The 12,809-nt window shown below is 52.8% G+C and overlaps 1 protein-coding gene across 5 annotated transcripts in view; it reads right to left on the bottom strand.

Annotated features, from left to right (window-relative positions):
• SMG9 (SMG9 nonsense mediated mRNA decay factor) overlaps window positions 1–12,809 on the bottom strand; it is a 34,634-nt gene that overhangs the window by 19,235 nt on the left and 2,590 nt on the right. For 4 of the 5 annotated variants that reach the window (XM_032839379.1, XM_032839375.1, XM_032839377.1 and 1 more), the window contains exons 2-9: window positions 12,446–12,601; window positions 9,976–10,050; window positions 9,622–9,886; window positions 9,431–9,528; window positions 7,513–7,625; window positions 3,832–3,943; window positions 1,953–2,048; window positions 1,438–1,523 (exon numbers count right to left, since the gene is read on the bottom strand). In XM_032839379.1, coding sequence (XP_032695270.1) covers window positions 1,438–1,523; window positions 1,953–2,048; window positions 3,832–3,943; window positions 7,513–7,625; window positions 9,431–9,528; window positions 9,622–9,886; window positions 9,976–10,050; window positions 12,446–12,595 — 995 coding nt within the window. In that variant the 5' untranslated portion in view covers window positions 12,596–12,601. The remainder of the gene's footprint in view (window positions 1–1,437; window positions 1,524–1,952; window positions 2,049–3,831; window positions 3,944–7,512; window positions 7,626–9,430; window positions 9,529–9,621; window positions 9,887–9,975; window positions 10,051–12,445; window positions 12,602–12,809) is intronic. The other variant, XM_032839380.1, reaches the window with a different exon arrangement.

Here is a 12,809-nt window from a genome sequence, read left to right on the forward strand (position 1 = left end):
AATACGTAAACAAAATACAACTGCTATCCGAGGTAAGGGATAATGGGACACAATAAAAAGCTACGGATATTCTCCTCACACAGACACATACTCAAGTATGTCATCCAGTTTCAAGGGGTTCGCCTGCCAAGAAGCCCACCGCTAGGCTCTGCCCCGTGCCATCCCGCGCCTACGCCCCTGTCAGAACGTGAACAGCACAGGGCAGTCTGTTTCATTCACACCTGTGTCTTCAGTGCCCAGAACAATGAATAGCATCCATAAATATTCAATATCTTTGTCATGTGAATGAATTCAAATACACAGTGGTATGGGGGTAGTGTTTCAGAAATAAGACACTTAGATCTGGTCACAATGGCTAGATCTCCCACAAAGTCATTTTTACTGCTGGCCAGACCCACACTTCACCCCCACACCCAGGGTCATCTGTAAACGCTGAGCTTCTCTTCATCAGCTGCTTACCACGTACCAGGTACTATGCTATAGTGAATGCTTTTGATTCTTTCACTCACTTAGTCTGAATAAAACAATCTGCCTACGAGTAGCCAATGAAAAAGAAGGCACTCCCCTAGTAAAAGCTGGGGTTCAAACCCAGGGCTGCCTCACTTTGGAGACACCTGCTTCCCTTGGCTCTGCTCTCCCCTCCTCAGGAGCTCCTGCTCCTTCCTTCTGTCTGGGCCCTGTGCCCAAGGCGGCTGGCCTCCACACCACTACACTCTGGGGCCTGAAGCCAAGAGGAACCCTCGTGCCTCAGGTTCTAAGCCAGTTCTGTCTTGGGGGGTGGATTTCTAGAACCTCCAGCTGCTTCAGGTAGACCTCCTGCCAGATCCCAACTCCTTCCCCCTCTTCTTGCCTGCCAGGGCACCGACAGAATGGTATGCATGCCTGCAGGGGACGGGTAAGATGGCCAAGCTGGATCCCGACGATGCTCTCCACTCAACGAACGTGCATTAATTATCTAGCTTGGGCCAGGCACTGTGGGAGGCACTGGGGCTCCTGAGGCGTACATTCTAATGGGGGCGGCGGACCATAAAGAGACCCACAATGTCCTGTCAGGAAGCGATGAAGGCAAATGAAGGAAAACATAGTGGGCTAAGAAGTGGGGACTTCAAACGACATGAGAGAGACTGAGACTCGCAGGAACAGTATTTCTAGCCAAGAGATGGAGGAATAGCCGTGGAGTCACTAGGGCTTTAACGGAAGGAGCGAGGGAACGCAGTGAGAGAAAAGGTCAGTGAGGTGACTGGAACTGTACCGCAGAGGACCCTGTAGGCCATACTTGGGAAGGACTTTGGATTTTATTCTGAGTGATGTAAAAAGTCAGTGGGGAGTTGTCAGAGTGTGTATGTATGCTGGAAGGTGGTGACCCACTCCAGTTCACATTCTAAAGGGGTCCCCGTCTCTTGCCTGGCTCCCCCTCCCCACCCACCCGCTCCTCACCTGTACAGACTGAGGTCTGTGAACCAGTCCTGGACGACGATCACCACATGGCAGACCGTGAAGAGGAAAGCAGCAATCTGGAGTGACTGAGAGTGGGCAGGAAGGGACGACAGAGTTGAAGGTCCCCTCTGCCCAGGGCGGGGTCCCTGTTCCCAGGACTAAGCTAAAGGGGCAGCAGGGCAAGGGCCTGAGCCTTGAAGCACCTCCTGCGTGCCCAGGCCACGCTGGCTCTTCCTTTACGGCCATCCCTCAGGTAGGCAAGGTAGGAGTGACCACCCCCACCTCACAAAGGCAGGTAACGAGGCCTGAAGGGGGAGGAGGCAGGAAATGACTTTTCTGAGGAGCAGGGCCAGGAGGTAAGCCAGACAGGACTCTCAACGCTATTCTTTCCTACAGCTCTTGGGGCCCCCAGGGCTCTTTATGAAGCAGAAACTAGGTCAACCCATATCCAGCTTCCCATCACAGGTTGAGGGGAGGGGTGCGACCTCTCCTCTAGGACGGACCTGGCACCTCACCTGCATCTCAACGTAGGTGTGGGGCAGGTTGTACTCTGGCGGCAACTTGCGGTCATTGTTGATAAGGTGGTCCAAGATGGAGGGACTCAGGATGGGCTGCAGCAAGGGAGAGAAGGTGTTAGGAAAGGGCTGGTGGCCGGGGCTTTGAGGGTCGTAGCCACCCAAGTTCCACATGTTGAAGGCAAATACCTCGCCTCTCTCAGGACAAAATGAGCTCAGGAACACGGGCAGTTTCTAATGAGTCAGTGCGAGTGAGCAAGAGGAGGTGAGAACAGAATGTTTCAAAGCAAAAACACTTCCCCCAGCCCTTTTACAAACTGTCACTGCTCTCAAGTGCCCCACGCTCAAGAGAACTCTCCTAGTGCTGCTAAACGTAATGTTGACTTAAATGACAAATGTCCTTTCGAGTGTCCTTTTCTTCCCTTAGTTGTCTCAGAGGCTTTCAAAACTTCACTAAGATAATTACTTTGGTCTAAAAACAACGATTAGTGTGAAAGTTGGCGAGGATTTAAAAATTGCATCCATGGGTGTAAAACAGTCAGTAGTGAGTGAGTTCATCACCTTTTCTCTAAGGAACACTCCATCTCAAAACCGTAAGTTTCAATCAGCTCGGCAGTCTTCTTGACTTCTTACGGACATGAGTGGAATTCTTTAAGTAAGAGGCTCTCCCACTGCTCGCTTTCTCAGACTCCCAATGCTGCGTGCTCTATTCTGCCTTAAATCACATTCTGTTCCACGTGGGTCCCTGACCCAGCTCACAGTGGCTCAGTTGGTCCCTAGCACAGAGACGAGGCCCCTGCACAGGGCCTGGCTCAGATCTCATGCCGCATTTGTGGGTTTTCCACTTTCTGCGTCATCAATGCCTATGGGGACTCGAACTCTGTTCCATCAACACTCAGTGAGCACCAACTATGGGCCAGGCCCGGACCAGCAGAGCTGCTCCCTGGAGAGCTCCCGGCAGGTGGGGAGGGGGAGTGGTCCACATGAAAGGGAGCTGTGATAGAGCAGTGCTGTGATGGAAGGTGCATGTGGCACTGGTGGGTGCTCGGAGGAGGGGAAGCCTTCTGGGAGGCTCTGCAAAAAGGCAGAGGAGAGAGAACTTCTCATGATCATGACACCGCCAGTTAAGAGGAGGAAGTATGTACTTCATGTCCGGCACTGTTGTTAAGACTTTACTTGTCTTCGCTCACTGAAGCCTTACAAAACCCTACACGGTAGGCAATAGTATTCTTCCCACTTAAGAAAACTGGGGAACAGGCGGTTTCAGATAAAGGGAACAGACTGGGGACAGCCCAGAAGGAGAGAGATCATGGCCTTGTGGTGTGTGTGGTGGAGCCAGACACGCAGCAGAGAGGGCAGGCTAGAGTCCAAGGGAGGAAACTCCACAAGCCTTGAACACCATGCTAGGGACAGGGACTCTGCCTGAGGTCAAGGGAGAAGATGAGGAAAACCACCAGTCACACACATGACAGGTCAGCTCTAATGACTGTGATGGGCCTGAACACTATGGGACAGGTCCAATGCCAAGCACTCTGCTGGACTGTCCTACTAAATTCCTGCAATGACCTGGGAGACTGAGAACAAATTATCATCCCCTTTTATAGACAAGGCAACTGAGATCTAGGTGCGTAGACACATGGTTCAAGTCACCCAACCCGTAAGAATTAAAGGCCAAATCTGGACATATACAGACCGACTTCAGGGCCCACACATTTAACCACTCTGCTAGAAGATTCTTTAGGCTAGTTGTACAGGATGGATGGGAGGGGAGGGAGGAAAATATGATAAGAGACTAGATGCTAAGAAAAGACATTAGAATCATTCTGGGATGGAGCTGAATGCGGCACACGTTAGGGTGGGGGGTGGTGGAGGTTGGCACCTGTGTGTCCAGGAAAACGATCCGCTCTTGGGTAATAAAGAAGTCAATGCCACTGGTCTGGTTGCCCCCACGTTCCTTCATTTCGGCACTCTGGGCCCGGAAAACATACGCCCTGTGGAGAGGGGCAGGCGGGGTGCGTTAGAGGTCTGGTTCTTAGCCTTCGACACCTCTGGAGCACGACCCTGCGAAAGGAACGCGTGAGGCATGGTGCCCTGCCTACCCACAAAGCCTTCCATCTGTGGCCCCTGCTGTCTGGGGGCCTACATTTTATTCTGCATGACTTTACCCTCACTGCTAAGGAGATCTGTCAACTCATTCCATGAAGTCAGTAGCCTGAGGTATTTAAGAGCAGAGACTTTGCTAGACTGCTGGGATTTCCAGTGCCAGCTCTGCCTCTTCCTGGCTAGGTGGCTTTGGGCAAGTCCTTCATCTCGTTCTCCTCTGTTTCCTCATCTATGAACAGGGATAACAACGGTCTCAAAACTCTTGGTGTTACAATGAGGCTAATGTACGGGAAGCCCCTAGGAACGTGCCTGATGCACAGTGACGCGTATCTGGGAGCCATTAACTACCAACTGCACCTGCCACAGGCCAGGCACTGCAGACACAGCACTGAGCCCTCCCCACCCCCAGGCTGAGAGGCCATTTGGCTGTAGAACTCGGTTCCCAGTTCTTCCCCTGTGAGGGAAGTCTCCCTCAGTTCCACCTGCGCTGGACGGGGAGAAGAGACCAAGCAAAGCAGGCAGAGCTGAGCCTTGCTCTAAACCAATTAAACTAACTTGTTCACACTCTGCGGCTCAAAGAGATTTCTTCTTTCAATCTGTAAAATCAGGGCAATGGTACCTAGCTCGCAAAAGGTACTCCCCGCCTCCCTGAGACGCTTAGTATGCTGTCTGACACAGAGCAAGGGCCTCCCGCCTCACGAACACTGCACTGAAGGCCTCGCATGCGTGTGGCAGCGCGGACATCTCTGCTTCCGTGGAGCTCCCGGTCTACCTCGCAAATCAAGAGAAATCAGTAACTTCGAGCGGCAGGAAGAAGAGGTGTGAAGCCCTCTGAGTGGGGGTAACACAGCTGGTAGAGCTGGGAAGGGATGCCATAAAAGAGGTGAATGACTACACCAAGAGAGAGAAGAGAGTTAATTATGCAACTTCAAATAAGTAAAAGGGGAGGTGCAGGGGGGATGGAGGACGGAAGCAAAGACTGTCCCAGGCAGAGGACAGGTGGTGTGTATGAGGCATTAAAGCCGAGTATGGTGAAAGTGGAGAACAAGGGGGCTGGGAGCCAGAAGGGGATATGCAGGCCTGTGAGACACAGTAAGGAACTGCGGCTTTGGCTAATGAGCCTGAAGAAGCCCTGAAGACATTTAAGTGGAGAAGTGAAAGGACTGGATGTGGGTTTTAAAAAGCTCCCCCTTGTGCCGTACGCTGAGGACCGTAGTGTGGAAAGAGTAGATGACAACTTACAGGCCCGACACCCTAGGCCTCCCTTACCAACCCACCTCCCCCTTTTTTTAAAGATTTTTTTTATTTGACAGGGAGAGAGAGCGAGCGAGAGAGTGCGCACGCATGTGCACACAAGCAGGAGAAGGGGGAGAGGGAGATGCAGACTCCCTGTGGAGCTGGGAACCAGACACAGGGCTCCATCCCAAGACCCTGAGATCACGATCCGAGCCAAAGGCAGCCAACAGAGCCCCTCCCTTAACCTCTCTGACCAGGTTGCCTGTGACTTCCCATCTTGCTTACTCTGCTCCAGCCCCACGGCCTCCACGCCGTGCTGCACACACACCAGGCAAGGTCTAGCCCCCGAGGCCAGCTCGTACCACCCCCTGGTTAGAATGCTCTCCGTCCTCCAAGTCTGCTTTTCCTCCATGTCCTGCTTGGGAGGCGTCCCCTGACCACTCGAGTTAGAACTGTCATCTAGGGACTCCTGGGTGGCTCAGTTGGTTGGACGACTGCTTTCGGCTCAGGTCATGATCCCGGAGTTCCGGGATCGAAGTCCCGCATCGGGCTCCCAGCTCCATGGGGAGTCCGCTTCTCCCTCTGACCTTCTCCTCGCTCATGCTCTCTCTCACTGCCTGTCTCTCAAATAAATAAATAAATAAATAAAAATCTTAAAAAAAAAAAAAAAAAAGAACTGTCATCTAGCACCCATACTACTTCCCTAGAACCCCTTCCCCTGTGGCTATCATCTTCTAACATGTCCGAGAACTTATCTGTTTGCTACGGACAGAGGTGTTTGCCAATTTTGTTTGCTGCTGAGTGCCCAGCGTCCAGAACAGCACCTGGCACATCATGAGCACTCGATAAACACTAGCTCAACTGAACTAAAGCAGGGAGACCAGTAAGGAGGTTCTTGGCATCCTCCAGGGGAGGGGTCAGGAGACAGGAATGAAGAAGGGGCAAAGCGGATGAGTTCTTAACATAATCCAGAGACCCGATGGCAGGAGTTGAAATCAAAATCCACCATGCCACAGGCAGATGTGGCTCAAAAAAGGCCAGCTAGGCCTGTAGAATTCTCTCTAGCTCAGGAATCTGAACTCAGAGCTGGGGGGAAATTTCGCTGGCTGGGGGAAGCAGAGATGGAAAGAATGCTATCCAGAGCTGGGGCTGCTCCCCAGCGGAGCCAAGGTGAGCCGAAGTCAAAAGCGAGTAAGTTACAAGTTTTAAGAGAGGAGATGGTGCGGACCTGGGAGGAAGGGCAACCCCACAGCTCTGGTTCTAGTGGATGTATATGCTCACAATAGTGGTTAACTTGTTCTGGGTCTCCCTCAGACCCCTCTAAGATCTGGTGGAAACTGCAGACCCTTTCCTTAGAAGAAAAGCCTGACTGCCCATATGTGTAAAATTCTGCATTTACTGTTAGGAGGTTCATGGATCCCCTGATGCCGATCCATGGAATGCAAAGTAGTATAGCCTATTTCATTAAAAAACCAAATCCCTGTATTTTTTAGACAATCCAAGTGGCTACTACCCTTACTCCTTCCCCAGTTTGAGTCTTCTTTAATCAGACTGTGTATGGTCCCCTTCCTTCCTAGTCCCTGCCTTTCCCCCTTTCCTCCCCTGCCCTCAGTTTTGGTCCCTAGTTCTTAAGCTCCCTCTTCCCCTACATCCTCTCCTGTGACTTCATACTTTACTTCACAATCATCCCATCCTTCCTCAAGAATGCAGGACTGAAGTTGGTCTAGACCCACGCCCGACATCTGGGTCTCTTTCCCGGTTCTCTTTACCAGGCCTTATCAACCAATATCCCGTGAGCATTTGCTCTGTGTCAGGTTCTTACTAATGTTTGCCTTCCTGATCTCATCCTTCAAAAGCCCACTTTACAGATGACGAAGTGAGATCTTGGGAGGTGAAGTAACCTGGGCAAGGGCAAACAGCTGGTGAGTGGCAGGGCTGAGAGACTGAGGTCAGCCTAAATCTAAAGCTGGGTTCTATACCATTCCTGGGGCAAGGTAGGGAGGGAGGGAGGTAGGGAGGGAGAAACAAGATTGGTTTCCCTGGAGCTACACAAAGATTTAGTCCAGCCCCTAATCACCCTCATCTGACAAAGGCATGGAGGCCATGGGAGGTGAAACATTATCTCAAAGTCCTTTTGGCAACACCACTTGCCATACCTAGGCCCACCCTTCCCCATCCCAGGTGGGTGCCCACCTCCCTCCTGGTCTTCCACTTCCCTTACCTCTGGTCCTCCTCGGGAGTGTTGGCCGACAATAGTGACATGACCATGGACTTGCCTGTCCCCTGGAGGCCCAGGACACCAACCACCAACACGTCAGTCTGATCCAACAGGTACTGTGGGAAGATGAAGGACTGTGACCCTCATAAATGTGTCAGTTGCTGGAGTGGGAGTGAGACTGGGGTGGGGTGGGGCAGAGACTTCCAGACAAGGCTGGCCTGATGAAGAAAAACTTCCATGGCTTGAATCCTGAGCTGGGCAAAGAGCCTGTATATGTATGTGGCGGCACAAAGAATAACTTTTGTCAGAGATTCCAAGTAGTGAAGAGCCTGGCATGGTCAAGAAGCTGACAGGAGGGGCGCCTGGGTGGCTCAGTGGGTTAAAGCCTCTGCCTTCGGCTCAGGTCCTGGGATCGAGCCCCGCGTCGGGCTCTCTGCTCAGCAGGGAGCCTGCTTCCCCTCCTCTCTCTGCCTGCCTCTCTGCCTACTTGTGATCTCTGTCAAATAAATAAAATCTTAAAAAAAAGAGAGAGAGAAGCTGACAGAAGATCAGTGCGGTTGGGACACACTGGCTAAAAGGGGAATCTGACTTTGCTGAAGAGAAGGAGAAGGGTACAGGAATGAAGGACAGGTGGAGGAAGACAGGTCTTGTCACTGAGGGCTACTGGGGCAGACTCCTGCAAGGCTTTCGGCTTCTGGAAGGCCAGGAAAACATATGGCAGTATGAAAAAGGGAAGAGCGTGCAGGAAGGGGAGGTCAGTCTGTCCTGGCTCCTGTCCTGGCTCCTGTCTGTGGGATTTAAGGGTCCCAGAAAATCCTGAGGCCTTCACCTCTGGCCCACCAGTTCTGATGCCTTCCACCACCAGGGGGCGTGAGAGACACTCCTCAAGAAAAACAGGGAAGTCCTCACCTGGCTCCTTGGAATCACCGGCAGTTTTTTTTGTTTTTGTTTTTTTTTTTAAAAGGGGGGGGCAGCTAATCTCGGGCCTCACTCTAGCCACATTAGAGCAGAAAACCTAGGCCTAGCCCAGTTCAGTAAGGCAGACGCTGTCCACACATGGCCATTTAAACTTAAGATTAAACAACACTATACTGGCCACATGTGGGGTATGTGGACTTGTAAGTGCCCACAAGCCACACCTAAGGAGAGTGGCTACCACACGAGATGGTACAGATACACTCTCAACACTGCACAGCGTCCTACCTGAAGAGCAGGCCTGGACCCTGGCTTCTGTTCTGTTTTGTTTTAAAAGCTCCCCAGTTGGTATTCATAAGACAGTGGACAGAGAAAGGCAGCAGGCCAGGTAAGAGATGGGTCTGGCATGTTGTTTTAGTAACTCCAAGCTGCCGGAGAAGGAAAAGGGACACATCTGGGGGAATCTGGGCAGGGATGGCATGGGATGGGATGGGATGGGATGGGTCAGGTCTAGGGGGGAAAAGCAGCAGAAGAGGAGAAATGAAGCCTGGGAGACCGGAGGCAGGGCAGTTCAGGAATGGGAGGTCTGAGCTAGAGCAGGGGCCGCTGTGATGGACAGGGAACCTCTGGGGAGTGAGATTCAAACCAGTTAACACTGGTACAACATGGGTTTCACCCAGTTAGGAAGGGAACTGGAGCAGGGTCCAGGAGGCTGCGCTGCTATGGGATGGCGTCTGGGTGGTAGTGAGTCCCTCCTTGCCAACCAGTAACCAGTGGCAAACTATTTCAGTATTTTAACAACCAGCACAGCCGATCTAGCGGAAGCCACTGCCATCCAGCCCTGGCTGAGGACTCGGATTCCTTCTCTCTCATTGTTGCAACTGCCGGAAAGCTGGCCAGGCTTGTACTGCCTGTCAAGAGGGTGGCGGTGGGGAGTAGGGTGGATGTGGCGAGATGTGGCACCTGGGGACGCTCAAGTGCGGAGACACGACGCCCCCCTCAGTACCTCAATGGCGCTATCACACCAGTTCATCTGGTCGTCCACCAGCTTGATGCTGTGCTTCATGCGTTCTGGGGGCAGTAGTTTGGCCTGGCCCACGACCGCTGGAGACGGGGAAAGCAGGAGAACAGGATGTGGTGAGGCTCCGTGTGAGGGCATTCCGGCCCCCAACCAGATCCTGCCCGGGCCCAACTCACGGTCCATGGCTGCTGGTGCGGCAGTGCCCATGCCTCGGTTCTGGATCTGGTACACAGGCTGTGTGGGCCTCTGCCCCTCCTTTTCTCCCTTGGGTGGTGCAGGGGCTGCAGGGGGCGCAGGGGCAGTGCCCTCGGGGGTGGAGGCATTTGCTGCAGCTGCAGGCCCTTTCCCCTCTTCCCTCGGCTTCATGAGGACGATGGGCTTCTCCAGAGGGGCTGGGGCAGGTGGGGCAGCAGGGGCTGCTGGAGGTGGTGGCTGCTTTGACTATGGGAGAGAGAAGTTTCCAGTCAGTGTGAGGGATCCCTGCCCTAACTGCTCCCAGCCTCCCCTTCAGAAGATTCATCCCCGCTCACCCGCTCTGCTGGAGGTTTTGAGAGGATGATGGGGGTTTTCTGCATGACCGATGAGCTTGTCTCTTCGCTGCCATCCTGTGGTGAGGGAGGGCAGTTACTCAGGAACGGCTCCCCTGGCTCCCCTGGGACACTCCTGAAGGACTTCACGTGCCAGGTACAATTCTAAATGCCTTCATGTATCAACTTCTCAATTCCACCAACAACCCCGTGAGATAGATACGATTATCCCCATTTTACAAATGAAGAAACTGAGGTCCAGAGAGGTTAACTGCCTTGCCCAAGGTCACACAGCCAATAAGCAACGGAGTCAGGATTTGAACCCTGGCAGCCTGGCTCCACAGCTGCACTCAGTGGCCTCTGCCAGACAACAAGCCCAGGCAGAAGGAGCCAGGGCTCGGGAGCTCGATGTGGGTTCAAACTTGGCCCTGCCTTTTGCTGGCTGTGTGAACTTGGATAAGGAACAACCCTCACTTCAGCCTGCTGCCTCATTTGGCGAACAGGGATAGGAATTTCTTCAAGGGACTCCCACAAGGTTGAAAGTAGATGAACTTGTAAATGGTCCACGTGGCAGGAGCTCACTGCCTGCCGGCTGCTATCCTGCCCGCTCCTCCGCTCCACTGCTGTGCCTGCCAAGCCAGGGGCCTGATTCCCACACCCTGCCCTTCTCGGGCTTCTTTCGACCCACCCCCGACCTGCTTAAATGGAAAGGGGAGAGATCGGAGTTTGAGTCTTGTTCTTTTCTGGCTCCCTGTCAAACCTCAGGAGAGCCATGAACCTTCACCGGGTCTGTTTCTTCACCATATACCGGGGATACTGGCCTATGGTGAGGAATAAACAAAAGGGCACGAAAGTGTTCTAGAAAGAACAGTTGTGACAGAACTACAGGAGAGGCCGTGGGCCTTCAGAAGGCCAGGGAGGAGGGGAGGATATGTGGGGCCGAGGCTGTGAGGGCGGCAAGAAGATGGTGGACAGGAGATGTACTCAGGAGGTACAATGTCCAGCAAGGGTGTCGGACTGGCTTGGGGAGGGGGTGTCCAGCCAGGATGAAGCCCGATGGGCTGTCACGGATACTGGGAGAAGGAGAAATGGGAGGGAGCTGCTGAGATCAGCAGGGGACACAGAGGATGTGAGGAGTCCACTGACCAGTCAATGGCAAAGTCAGAGACAGACGAGAGACTCTGGAGTTGCTTATCCCCCTAGGAAGATGGTAACGTTCCCCAGGATATGTGTGGAAGAGAGACACTCTGTTCTCTCCTGTGCTGCAACCCAAGGGAAGGAACAAGCAAGAGCTGAGCTTACTGTGAAGAAATTATTCTTCATGTTTGCAGTTTTATGGTTCAGAAACTGGTCCCAATAGCCCCCTTCTTCCCTCCCCTCCCCCCCCAACCCAAACCTCTCTCGGAGGTGGAGAAAGAACCTCAGTGGGGAACAGGTTCTGGCAGTGACTCACCTAAGCACATGAGGGGAGCAAGGCAGGACTTGCACCTGTGTCGAGGCTCCGTATTCCTAGCCCAGGACACTTGAGCAGAAAGAACAGGCTGGGCTTGGGCTCAGCTGGATCTGGCCTTGAGTTCTGGCCCCAAAGCTTACTGACTGTGACTTTGGGTTAGGTCTCTTCCCCTCTGAGACTCATTGTCCTCATTAGTGAAAATCAAACCTAGGTTCTACTTCATGGGGGTAGCTCTAAGGGTTCAGGAAGACCCCAAAGGATGTTAAAGCACTTTGCGCAGCGCCAGCATACCGCATGCCGCCCAACATAGTGACAGCTGCTGTTGTTAGGGGGCGCCTGGGTGGCTCTGTTGGTCAAGCATCCGTCTCTAGATTTCGCCTCAGGTCATGATCTCGGGGTCATGGGACAAAGCCCTGCATCGGGCTCTATGCTCGGTGCAGAGTCTGTTTGTCTCTTCTCCCTCCCCCAACTTGCACGTGTGCTCTCTCAAAAAAAATAAATAAAATCTTAAAAAAAAAAACAAACCAAAAACCCAAAACAGCTGCTGTTGCTATACGACTCTTTAAAACATGAGCTCATGGCACCTCTCAGCTCAAACTCTCCAATGTCAGTTTCATTTGGCGAAATCCAAAGTCCTTTCCCAGGCCTCTCAGGTCCAACGTGATCTGGCCTGAGTTACCTCTCTGACATGATCTCCTATCACCTTCCATTCTTCACCCTCTGCAGCCACACTGGCTTCCTGGCTGCTCCCGGAATACACCACACTTAGGGTTCAGGGCCTTCACATTTGCTCTTCAGATTCTGTTATGATGTATTTCCTCACCTCTTCAAGGAGGCCCTCGCTGTCCACTTCATCTACGACAGCCCCCTCTGTCACTCTCTGCCATTACTCCATGAGGCCAGTCAAGTTTTGTTCACAGAGCCTCAGCATCTAGATTAGTGCCTGGCACATGGAGGTGCTTAAAAAACATTTGTGGAACGAGTGGATACATGATGTTACCCTTGGGCCCACTCACTCACCCGTCTCTCTCTCTCCCATGGGGCAATGTAGTCCCTCTCCCGACCACCAGGCCCAGAGAGGTTCTGGGGGCCACCAGGGCCAGGCTCCTTCCACCGCCGCCGCCTCTCTATCCCATAGAGCCCAGGCTGACTGTGGCCAGACTCAGACATGGTTGCCTACAGAGAGAAAGAGGTTGATTTCAGGGTAAAGAGATGCTCTGCCATCTATCTGGCTCACTCTGGACTGTAAGAAGGCACTTTGTTTCCAGAGAGCTCTGTGGCTGTGGCAGTGACTGCCAGCTGCCTCTCAGGATCTACTCTTTTCTCACTTCTTCCAAAAAATATAAAACTCTCAGTTCTGAGCAGGGCACTTGGCTGTCCAGAA

This window comes from Lontra canadensis, unplaced genomic scaffold (assembly GCF_010015895.1).
Source record: "Lontra canadensis isolate GAN:19392208 unplaced genomic scaffold, GSC_riverotter_1.0 scaffold107, whole genome shotgun sequence".
NCBI lineage: Eukaryota > Metazoa > Chordata > Mammalia > Carnivora > Mustelidae > Lontra > Lontra canadensis.